Source organism: Hirundo rustica, chromosome 8 (genome assembly GCF_015227805.2).
Source record: "Hirundo rustica isolate bHirRus1 chromosome 8, bHirRus1.pri.v3, whole genome shotgun sequence".
Classification (NCBI taxonomy): Eukaryota; Metazoa; Chordata; class Aves; order Passeriformes; family Hirundinidae; genus Hirundo; species Hirundo rustica.
In genome coordinates, this window is record NC_053457.1 from 22651978 (window position 1) to 22663934 (window position 11957).

At 55.7% G+C, this 11957-nt stretch overlaps 1 protein-coding gene across 2 annotated transcripts; it reads left to right on the top strand.

Moving 5' to 3' along the window:
- The first annotated feature begins 2851 nt into the window (after positions 1-2851).
- On the top strand, positions 2852-11744 carry FGF8 (fibroblast growth factor 8). 2 transcript variants are annotated; one of them, XM_040071419.1, is made up of 6 exons: positions 2852-2878; positions 3509-3649; positions 3734-3770; positions 5790-5970; positions 10236-10342; positions 11229-11744. In XM_040071419.1, the coding sequence occupies exons 2-6, from the start codon at positions 3618-3620 to the stop codon at positions 11511-11513; spliced, it is 642 nt and encodes a 213-aa protein (XP_039927353.1). In that variant the 5' UTR covers positions 2852-2878; positions 3509-3617; the 3' UTR covers positions 11514-11744. The 2 variants fall into 2 exon arrangements, with proteins under 2 accessions (XP_039927353.1, XP_039927350.1); XM_040071416.1 differs by having other exon boundaries at positions 5823-5970.
- The last annotated feature ends 213 nt before the right edge of the window (positions 11745-11957 follow it).

The window sequence follows — 11957 nt, forward strand, 5'->3', positions numbered from 1 at the left end:
CAGCTCCTCTCCCGATCTGCTTCCCTTCTTATCTCAGTCTAAGCTGCTCCAGGAGCTGCCTCCATGCTTCCCAGCTGCCAGGAGGCTCTGTGTGGGGTGAAGGATGTGGGCAAAGTTTGAGAGCAAGCCTGGACCCCAGCCAGGCTGAGAGAGACACCTCCGTGTCCTGGTTCCTCTGTCAGCTCCTGCTTCTTGGTGTTGCAGCCCTGTGGCTGCACCTTGATACCCTCAGCTTTGTGGGAAAGGGGATGGGAGGGCTGCAGCTCACATCTCTGCTGCTAATGCTTCATCTGCAGCATTTAACATCCCCAATGAGCATAAAACACATCAGCTCTTCTCTGAAGGAAATCACTTCTGTACCTGACCAGCATAAACATGGTCCCAGTTCTGCAAAGCAGGGTAATGGAGTAGTGGGGCAGCAGGACAAGATCTGACGGGACCATCCTGGTAGGCCTCCTCTAGGGATCACAGCCCAAAGGCCGCTGGAGTGCTGGGGGCACAGCAGGTCCCCAAGACTTTTTGACACAAGGAGCTTTCTCCCACCATCTCCATAGCAGTTTGGCTTGGGGCCCAGCGGGTCTCAGGAGCACAGGGATGGCGTTTCTCTTCTCCCCAGGAGAGCCAGACAAGCCATTTAGCCTCAGTGCCTGGGGATGGAGGGGACCTTCACCCTGTGGACCAGGGGGCTTATCTCAGATGGCCTGTGAAGGAGCTGACAGGCAGGCGGATTTCCCTTGTGCTGCCTGGCACGGGAGAGAGCCTATCCAAAAAGGCTTTTTGCTTAAAAACAAAAGGGGGTGGGGGGTGTCACTGGATGCAAACAGAGGTGGGCTGGGAAGAACCAAGGAAAGAAGGCAAATGACTCTGTGCAGGCACCCGTCTCCCTTGAGAGGAGCAGATTGTGGCCATGATCCAAGGCAGCAGCAGAGGTGGGGTGAGCCCAGCAGCTGTGATACTGCCTGTCCCTGGCTGCTGTCACCAACCTGCTCATTTCTTTTCCCTTCCCAAAGGTGGGGTAGGATGGGGGCTGTGGAGGCTTTGGCTGTAGGCCTGAGGGTGGCTGACAGGAGCGCCGTCTGTCATCCACTGTCAGGCAAAGTGTGGCCACCCCTGGGTGATCCCACACTGCCTTGATTTTACAGCCGTGAGTGGCACTTGAGCCTGTTTGCTGAGGGCAGGGGGCACACGGGACTGTCAGCTTGCAGCTGCCTCTGACCCCGTACAGGACACCATAAATCTCCCAATTTAAGGCAGTCTGGGCTGTTCTGGAAACGGTGCTATTGAGTAGACTGGGGTGTTCACAGTAACCTGTGCCTGCCTGATCCTCTACCCAGCAGGGATAAAGTGGACATGGCCACTGGTGAAGGAGAGCAGCATCTGGGAAATAGACTAAATTCCTTGAATTTTTTATATATAACTAAGGATTGTCTGAATCTGGAGCATCAGGAGCATCTGGTGTTTCCTGCTCTGGTTTTGCCTGGTTTTCCTTAGGCAGCATAAGAGAGGTGAATAGGAGAAATCACTTCACCTGTGCTGTGTTACATCAGCTGTTCACACAGCTCAACCTGGAGGGTTTTTCTCCTGACCATGTGCTGTACTGACGAGCTGAGTGTGTGAATATGTTGTGCCCTTGGAAACCAGCTCCTGCTTTTGCAGAGCACCTTCAGTGCCTGTGCTGCTTGTTCCTGTGGTCCTCCTAAATGCTTCCAGTTAAACGCAGGCTTGGCCCAAGACTTCTTCCTACACATAGGAAACCCCTCAGAAATATCTTTTAGGACAAAATAGAAAGGAAGGAAAATGAACAAGGAGCTGAATTTTGGAGTAATTTTGGCCAGCACAAGGCAGTTGCTTATCCTGTGCTGTTCTGGGTTTGTTGGTACTGATGCAGGCTGTGAGGTCAGCCCGGTGATGGGGCAGTGCCCAGGCTCCCCTGCCTGCCTGCAGCACCCCTCAGCAGTGAGGATGCTGAGCCAGATCAGGTGAGAGCCCCGGGAGATCCATCCCCAGAAGTAACTGTAGGCAGAGTTTTGGGGTGACACCTCGTGTGATGGGGAGTGGTGTTGGTGCACCTGTGTCTCAGGCTGTTGGGTGCTGGAGCAGGGGGGAAGGTGCACGGTCTGGGCATCAGTGTGCGTGTGGGAGACAGCCCCGTCCCGCGGCTGCAGCCGGCGTGGTTGTGCGTGAGGAGAGGGCTGTATTTTGTGCGTAGGGGTAAGCAAAGCAAAGCAAAGCGTGAGTAACTGTGCTGGGGCTGCAGAGTGTGTGAAGGGTGCAGTGAGAAGGAGGGGACCTCGCGGGAAAGGCTGCACGCGTGTGCCAGCCGCGTGTGTGTGAAAGGGGCTGTGCGTGTGCAGGAGGGCTGCACAGGCGTGTGCGGGGCTGTGTGTGTGTGCGGGGGGGCCGTGCACGCGTGTGTGTGTGTGTGGGTGTGCTTGTGCGGCGGGGCAGCCGCCGCGCTGTCACTCAGGGGCGGCTGACAGGAGCTGCCTCTCCAGCGGCGGCAGATAGCGCTGATTGCTGATTCGAGGAAGCAAAATAGCAATTGTAATTATGGGCTCTGATAAGATAAAGGAGGGCGCGGGGAGCGCGGGGACCGGCAGCGGGGCACGGCCGGCAAATTAGCGGCTGTCACTCAGCGCCGAGCAGGCGGCGCCGGCCCCGGCCAGGTACCGGCCCCGGGGGCCGCCCGCCGCAGCCCCGCCGCAGCCCCCGCCCCGGTGCGCAACAGGTGGCGGGGTCGGGAGGGCCGGGGCTCGCCGGAACAATGCAGCCCTCGGCGGCCCTGTCCGGGCTGCGGGGCTGAGCCCCGTCCCGCCGCCGCCGCCCGGCCCCATGGCCCCGCAGCGCCGGCCCTGAGGGCGCTCGCCCGCTCCGCAAGGTAAGCGCCCGGCGGGGATGCTCGCGAAGAAAGCGGGGGCGTCCCGCTTCCCCACCCCGCTTGCGGAATTTGCTCGGCTTCGCTCCTTCTCGAAACTCCGGCCCCCTCCATCCCCCTTCTCCCGTAATCCTTTTAATGTCTGGCACGTCCCGGGAGGGCTCGCCCGCCCGCTCCCAATCCACAATGCGCCCGCGGAGCGGCGAACCCCCAGCGGGGGGAACCGCGTCCCCGACCCACCCTCCGAGCCCTTAAACCCCGTTTTACGGATGGGGAAACTGAGGCACGGGGTGGGGAGGCAGTCCCGCCGGCGACTGGCCGCGGAGCCCGGCCCTTAGCGGCAGCCCCAAGCCCCGGCGACACCTGGCCCCGCCGCTCGCTGCGCTCCGGCAGGTACGGCCGGGGCCGGGAGGGGAGCGGGGGTCCGGCCGGGCTTCCCCGGCCGCGCCAGCCCCCGCCGCCGGGGTTGCGGGTCGGCTTCGCCTCCCGAGCAGGCGGCGGGGCCGCGGAGCGGGGCGGGGGGCTCCCCGCGGCAGGGGCCGCCGGCCTAGCGCCCCGGGGTCTGGGCAGACGGTGGGGCCGCCGGGCCTTTCCCGTCTGTAGCCGCTTGTGTTCTCCTTTCTTTGGGGCGAGGACGTGCCGGCAGGGCGAGAGGAACCGAGCAGCCGAGACAGCGCCGCGCCCCCCGGGCGCTCCTCGCCGCCGCCGGGCCCCGGGCCCCCGGCCCCGCATCGGCGCCGCGATGGACCCCTGCTCTTCGCTCTTCAGCTACGTGTGAGTACCGGCAGCCCCAGCTCTCCCGCCCCGCGCCCGCGGCCCCTCCGGCTCACGCCTCTCTCCCGCTTTCCCCCCTCCCAGGTTAATGCACTTGTTCGTCCTCTGCCTGCAAGCCCAGGTAAGTGCCCGCCGGGCCGCCCCGCTTTGTCCGCCCGCGGGGACGGGGCTGCCCCGCCGCAGAGCGGATCGGCAGCGGGGGAGGCAGGGAACAGGAGCGCTTCGAAACCCGGGAGACAAAAGTTGCCCGGTTGTAAAAAGCCGGAGCCGAGGGGGACCCTACCTTTCCCGGGACGCAAGACGAGATGCGGGGGACTCCGGCTGCGAGGCGGGGAGTACCGGGATTTCAAGGAAATACGCAGGGCTATCTTAAAGCAGGTTTAATCTCCCCGACCTCCAATTATGCTGTGGATACTCTTATCCCTCTGCTCCGAATTTTTTTCCCTTCCTATATTGCTTCACCCAAAAAAGTGAAGCAGAGCTAAAAAGAGGACAAGAAACCCCGCAAAAGCCTTAGTGAAAAGCGCAGGTTTTGATTCAGCTTGAAAGCGTCAGATTTTAGCATCGCTGGTTTGTGTCGGCAGAGACAGAAGTGACGCGAATAGATTAAACATCCCGGGCAGAGCTTGTGCAACGCCCGCAGACCAGCAGGAACGTGTCGCTGAGAGCGGTGCGCCTCCAAACCGCCGTGAAGCCCCCCTTTCCCCTGAGATCACAGGTGCAGAAGCTTTGTTTAAAATGCTCTTTATGCTACTTTTTAAAAATTATTGTTATTTTCCTGGAAGCTTGGGGGGGGGGGTTTGAAAATGGAGTTTCCAGCTGAAAAGTGAAGGGAACAGAGCACTGGGATTGTGCAGTTGTATAAAAACATAGCTGTAATATTTTGGAGTATGAGATGGAGACCAAATAGCAGCATGGCTAATGACCTCTCCTCCACATGGTACCCTCATCAGAGCCGGGGAGAGAATCCTGCTGCATTATCCAAAACCCGTCTATAGGAAACACACATGCACAGGCAGAGGGAGAGAGATGACATTGTCAAGGGGAGATATCTCTATAAACTGGCTTTGGGAGAGCAGCGGCTTTTGCTTTTATTGTGGTTTTCTGTTGTTGTTTAAGACAGGAGGAAATCTTCCCATTTGACGTGGGGGTGGTGGGGGGTAGCCCCAGCCTTCTGATGTTGAAAGGAGCGATCTCCTAACATTTGCTCAGAATACATCTTTATAAATGTCAGGGAGCAGCGAAAACTTTCCAGACTTAAAAGAGGGATTTGAGACGAGGGGGGAAAAAGGCTTCTGTGCCAGCTTGCAAGCCAGGGCTGAGGGGGGAGCGGGTTTGGCCGCTCATGAAAATCATTTAAAGCCCAGGAGCAGCAGTGTCGGGTCTGGAGAGGATGGGCTCAGCTGTGGCTCCAGGACTAAAGGGCTTGCTGCGCTGGGGCTGGGAATGACCCCGTGCTGGCACCAAACAGCTGACTGGGGGTGAGGGCTGTGTTTGCTTGGATAGCATGTTGGTATCCTTGGGTGGTTATACCGCCAAATACCTGTACTGGGGTATGGTTTTCTTGTGATTCTTATGCCTCATTGTTCTACTAGCTCTGTGGAGTTTGTGTTTGAAGTACTTAATAAGTGTGGGGTACTTGGGAGCAAATAAAGAGCCCGAGACCCAGAGGCAGGCAGCTGTTGAAACTGTTGGGGTGTGTGCCGGGGGCAGCTGGAGCAGTAGTATGCTCCTGCAGAGGTGAGAGAGGTGCGGGATGAAAGCATCAGCCCTTTGAGAGGGCAACATAGTGCCAACCTGCATGTCCCACCTTGATGCCCATCTCAAGGTACCCCAGTCCCAGTCAGGACCCACTGAGTCCTGGAGGGGCCTCTGGGGTCCCCGAGCTCTGTTCTGCTCCTGAGCTACCCACACCTCTGCTGAGGGCACGGTTCTGTATAGGGCTCTGGTCACGGTGTCCCCAAGCTTAATGCTCCTTCTCCCGGAGAGGCTTTGATGGCACAGGAGGCACCGCCGCGGTCCTGGCTCCCGGCCTCCCCGTAAAGCCCAGCTGGAGGCCGGCGATCTCGGCTCAGCCCATTTGCCCCGCTGAGGAGTAGAGATTATAATGGTGTGTTGTATATTTTTTAATTTCCTAAAGGTAACTGTTCAGTCCCCACCTAATTTTACACAGCATGTGAGGGAGCAGAGCCTGGTGACAGATCAGCTCAGCCGGCGGCTCGTCCGTACCTACCAGCTGTACAGCCGGACCAGCGGGAAACATGTGCAGATCTTGGACAACAAGAAAATCAATGCGATGGCAGAGGATGGGGATGTGCACGGTAAGGACGCGCGACGTGGGCAGGCGAGGGGGGAGCTGGGGAGGTGTTCGCAGCCCAGCCTGGCGATTGATGATTTCCGTCCTGTTTGTTAGCCAGAAATCGTTAAAATCGTTCGGCTTGCGGGGGCTTGTAAAAGGAGAACATAGGGGTCAGTAATCAGCAGATGCGTGATTCAAGGTGAGGGCAGGTTCCCTGTGCCAAGGGAGGGGACCAGTTCCTGAAGGATAGGCTCTGCTTCTTCGTTCCTTTTAATTCTTGGTTTGCACCTGACTCAGAGGGACTGGGGCTGTGGCATCCTGAGCATCATCAGACATTTCATCCCAGCTCTTTGCAAGGATGGGAATCCCTGAGACCTCCTTTTGAAACAGAAATGGAAAGTAAATTTGAAAAAGAAGAGGCAGGGAGGAGAAAAGAGGATGACTGCCTTGGGAGCCTTCCCTGAACTAGGACTGTCTAAAGTGGCATTTTCCTGTCCCATCCTTTCCCTCTCAAAACAAATCCCGAGCAGAGGGTCAGCGAGGCAGTCAGCTGCAGGCAAAGATGCTGCGGCGTCTCCAGGGACGAAGCAGAGACTCTGCATCAGAGCCTGCGCTCTGCCACAGCCCCTCTGCATCACCCTGGCACCCCTTCCCCAAAACCTCCACCCTCTCCAGGGCAAGGGGACCAGTCCCTCTGCTGGGGACTCTCGAAGCCCAAATCCTTTGATGGTGTGTGCTACGGGACCCGTTGAGATGGTCAAACACGGCACGGGGGTCAGTGGGGCCAGCGAGCCCCGGGGCCAGCTCTGGGGGCCTGATCCTGCCCCCAGGGCAGGGAAGAGCCACTGTTCCTGTGTGTTGCACATAGGTATCCCAAACATTTTTCTTTGGTATTAGCTGCAATTTCCCTTTCTTGCTTGGGTGTAGATTAGTAGGAGCAATTTTTCTTTTTTTATCTTTGTAGTTTTTTGCGAGCTTTTTCTTCATTTTGCTTTGGCTGGAAATTTCACTCTGGGCATTATCAGTGCAAGCGCAGTGCAGGTTCCATGTGATGTTGCATACGTCCAGAATTAATCTTGCGAATGAATTATTCCCATCCTGGAGCAGCTCTAGCTTGAAAGGGCAGTAGCTAATTTCTGGAGCAAAAAAAAGAAAATCTGATCTTGTTTTAGACCTCTAACGCCTGGATTTTAAAAAACAGTTAGTGCACATTTAAATGACAACCAGGTTTAAATACGGCCAGAGGGAGGGGACTGGTGGTGGCTTGAAAAACTCTATTAAAATGTAATAAAAAAAGGTTAAGCATTTGAAGAGCTAAGGAGGAAAATGAAGACTGATCTAAACCAGAAAGAGAACAAGCAGTTTTTCAGATGTAAAGTTTTAAAAGAGTTGCAAGTCTGTAAATGTTAAAATAGAGGTTCAGGATTGTTCTGTATGAATCTCTAGGGAGGCCCCCATGTCTGGAAGAACTATTAAAACGCTTCTTACTTTCACCTTTTTTAACATTTCCTGAATACTTTCTCCTCTTCGCAGTCCAGTTGGGGGATCAAGTGTGTCTCGCTGCATTTTTTCAGCATTTACGTAGCCGCTTTCCCTTCAAAGTTTGAGCATGAAACATAATTTTACTGGGATAAATCTGTCACTTAAACGAAAGAATAGAGTTGAAAATGTTAAGTCTTCCCCCCTCCCCAAAAGAGGGATGGAAAAAAAAAAAAGAGGACTCCCCCCAAATGTTATTTAGAAATCCAGGTTTGCAGCAAAGATCCTCCCTCTCCAAGCCATTCTTTCTGCTTTTTTTTTTTTTTGGTTTCATTTTTTGGGGATGGGCATGTAAAAGGGGTTGATTTATTTTTGCTGATGACCCCTTTCCCCACGCTGACATTTTTACAGCCGACTTAACATTGAGTCTGGCGTTTTCAGTTATTTGTCTTAATTGTCAATATTTGATTGACTTTTTTTAATTCTAAGGGAAGGCGGGCGGCCGGTGCAGCCCAGCTTGTCCCTCCCAAGCTGTGCCTGCCACCAAGAAAACCACTGCCAGCTGCAGCTTGCACTCAACCCCAGGAGTGGCTGGAGACACCAGCACAGCTCCCTGCCCTCTTGCTGGCTGTTTTTCTGTGCCTGGGATTTTCTGTTGGATGGAGCTGGAGTTTGCAGGGATCATGAGTTGCCTGCAAGGGTCCAGGGGTGCGAGTCCCTGGGGTCAGGTTGTCCTCACCCTCTGTGGGTAAGGGGGCTGGAGTGACACATGGGCTGGGCTTGTGCAGGGCGGCAAACCCGTCTGGTGGCTGTAAATCACAGCTGCCCTTTGGGGAAAAAAATAAAAAAAAGAGAGAAGTCCAAAAGAGAAGCAATGTGCATCTTTAAAGCAGGGTTTTGTGCTCGCTGGGGCCACGGCCTCCCCACTCCCTCCCTCTTTCCCTCTTCATCCCTCCCTCCCTCTTGCTCTTTCTATCTCTGAGAGAAAAATCAATTCTCCTCAAACCTTTTACTGCCTCCAAGATCAATTCCACCCCTTTCCCCAATATAGATAAATAGGGAGTCACTGTCTCAGTGCTTTGTTTGCAGAGTGCCATCGCTCCCGTAGGTGGTTTTGGGGATGCTGGGTGCCTGTCAGGCTCTGGGCATTGATCAGCACAGCCTGGAGTTGGCTATTCCCGAATTTCTTGTCTCTGAGTTCAATCTGTGCCTGCCTAGGAGTAGGGGTATGTGAGTTCATGGTAGCCTGGGGACAAGAGGTGCTGCAGGGTGATACTGACAGGAGAGGGGTTCCTGCATGCACATCAAGCTTGGCCTGCCTAACAGCACCAAATCAGTTGGCCCCAGCAAATTTGGGGATGACCTTCCCATTGGTCTACTCAGCAGCTGCCAGCACTGCCTGCTTGCTGCCCCAGCCTTGGTGCCATTGACCTCAGCAGCATCCATCATAAGAGGGAGGGATGCAGGGCTGAGGCACTGCAGAGACAGAAAGGCCATTTGCCCCTAGCCCAGAGTGTGATTTAGGCTCACTTTAGCTTGTGTGTGCACCTACAGCCTCCTTCTGCAGTTCAAAGCATCCTCCTGCAGAGCCTCGCACTCCAGAGCCGCGTCGCTGCCCTCGCTGGAGGCTGAGCACCCTGGGGGAGAGGTGTGCAAGCTGCAGTGAACTGCAGTCCTGAGAAACTGAGCAGCCCTCTGATAAGCTCTCAACACTCGTGCAGGGATCAGAGAGGATAAATAAGGCATCCATGGACTTAAATCCATACTAGGATCTTGGAATTTTGTGGTCTGTCCTCTAACTGCCTTGTTGGGTAGCGCTTACAGTACTGTGGGCTGATGCTGGACGCGAGGTGATGGGACAGTCACAGCCGGCTTTCCAGCATCGTGGGGAATTCTTTGGTCCTTGGAATAGCACGGATCTTTGGAGGTGCTAACAGGTAGCCAGCATCCCCATGGGGGCTTGCTCTGGGGACAGCAGCTGCAGGATGGGGAAGAGGGATGTCCTGTCCCCATCCTCCCCCTTCCCTGGGGATGGCTGGGCTTTGGGGCTTGGGTTCCCAGGGCGAAGGCAGGGAGGGAAGGTGACAGGTCTATTTATAGGCGGCCCATCGACCCAGAGATTTGCATAGCTCCTTCGGAAGTCGATCGATGCCTCCATTAAAAAACTGAGACCAAATCAATATGCCCTCTCGACTCGTGCAAAGGTGAAAGGCATTAAAAGGGTGCCTGTACCCTTCACACCTCCCCTGCCAGCTGCAAAGTCACTGTTCCTCCTGCAGCCCTGGCCTGGCAGAGGGACGTGGAGCAGTGTCCCCTGGGCTGGGGACAGCTGGCAGCGCACTGTGCGCTTCCAGAAGGTGCCTGTCTGGTTCTTGCCCGCAGGCACGCCCAGCCTTGCCTCAGTTTGCACGGTAGTGCCTTGTTCTCTGCCAGCCACTGTGTGTGCTGCCCTGCACACTCACTGCTCACTGCCCTGCCTCCATCTGGGACACCTCTGTGGCACCTGAACCACTGAGCCCCGTGGAGCTGGGTGAAACAGAGCTACTCCCCATCCAGCACGGCTTAAGGTGGCAAAAAGACACTTCCAAGGTCGTGCAGGGGCACAGGGACAAGTTAAAGGTGGGGGGGAACAGGCTGTATCTTAACCTCATGCGCTGATTTTAGGGCTCTGCCTGGCCCAGTTGCCAGAGATGATGTGCCCGCAGTGCCCAGCGTCAGGGCGCTTTGCTGGGGTCTCCAAACCTGTGCCAGCCCTATCCCACAGCCCCTGTGACCTCCCTCCCTCTCTCCCCCTGCTGCTCTCCCCAGCCAAGCTCATCGTGGAGACAGACACCTTTGGGAGCCGCGTGCGTATCAAGGGGGCAGCCACAGGCTTCTACATCTGCATGAACAAGAAGGGGAAGCTGATTGGCAAGGTAGGGTGCAAGGGTACGGGCAGGGAACTGCCGGGGACACGGAGCAGGGACTGCCAGGAGTAGAGCTCTGCCTTTTGGGGCAGGGGGACAAGGCATCCTGCAGCCCGAGGGGGAGCAGGAGAGGTGGGCGGGTGCCGTGTGGGGCACATTCCTTCTATCTCTCTGAACAAATAGGCGGATTGCTGGTCTATTCTCCACGATTACATGGTACAAGTGCCAGGAATGTTAAGATGCTCCGTGGGGCTGGCCCCAAGGCCAGGCTGCACCACCCGCTGGTTTGTCAAGCAGCTTCTGTGCCTCCATGCCCCTTCCTGGGGCGGCAGGGCTGGACATGCAAAATCGCTCCAGAACAGCGATTATCTGCAAGGATTTCCCATGGCAGCTCCCTCCTGGGGGCTGCCCTACGTGGGCCCCTCACTAGTCCTGCTACTGCCCACGATGGGGGAGCTCAGTTCCTGGCTACCCCATGCTCCCCCCACCACCTGCACTGACCTCGTGTCACTTCTCCTGCCACCCAGTGCTCCTCGATGCCCCTCCTAAATTAAAGACCCCAGGGGGACAGGCTGGGTGGGTCAGTTAGGATGAGGAGTTTGCTTACGGTTATATCCAGGCACAGATGAGGGCAAAAGTTCCCTTATGAACGTGGTGGACGTTGAGGCTGGGACCAGCTGCGCTGGTACATGAGCAGCGACGGAGCAGCGTTTGCGTCACAGTGCCCACTCCCCGTAGCTCGTTAAGGAAAAGCACATTTTGGGCAACTCTGACTTGTGGGAGAAGTGAGCCTTTGGTCCCCCGCGAGCCTGCTGCCGCAGCGGTCAGTCCGGCGAGGGGCAGCGCTCTGAGCCAGCGCCCGTTGCTGAAATCTCTGCTCCTGTCCCCTTCTCAGAGCAACGGCAAAGGCAAGGACTGCGTGTTCACGGAGATCGTGCTGGAGAACAACTACACGGCGCTGCAGAACGCCAAGTACGAGGGCTGGTACATGGCCTTCACCCGCAAGGGCCGCCCGCGCAAGGGCTCCAAGACCCGGCAGCACCAGCGGGAGGTGCACTTCATGAAGAGGCTTCCCAAGGGCCACCAGACCACCGAGCCCCACAGACGCTTTGAGTTCCTCAACTACCCCTTCAACCGGAGAAGTAAAAGGACTAGAAACTCCAGCTCCAGAGCTCCTTGATGTGCCTGCCCCTGCCCCCTCTGCCTGCATCTCTCCTGGAGGATGCTCCTCGGAGCTTGGTGGACTATATGTAGAGACTTTCCCACATGGGTATTGAACAAACAGGGAAAAAAAAAAAAAAAAAAAGGAGGGGGGAGGATTGAAAAAATTACCTGCTCTAGTTGTTGGTACATTTGGGTGGGTGTTTGGTTTTTACAAAAAAAAAAAAAAAGGAAAAAAAAATGAAAGAGGCTCTATTTTTGTACTCCAGCTTTAAAAGTAATGAAACATTCAAAGACTGGTGAAGGGAGAAGAGCCCTTCACTTAGAAATGTTCTAGTCTGTTTGGGGTTGCGCTTTATTTTGTGGTTTTTTTTTTTTTTTTGATTTTTTTTTTTTTTTTTTTTTTTGGTAGCTCTAGGGGGAAAGGAGTTAAAAAATCATGTTTAAAACAGACAAGCGAAAA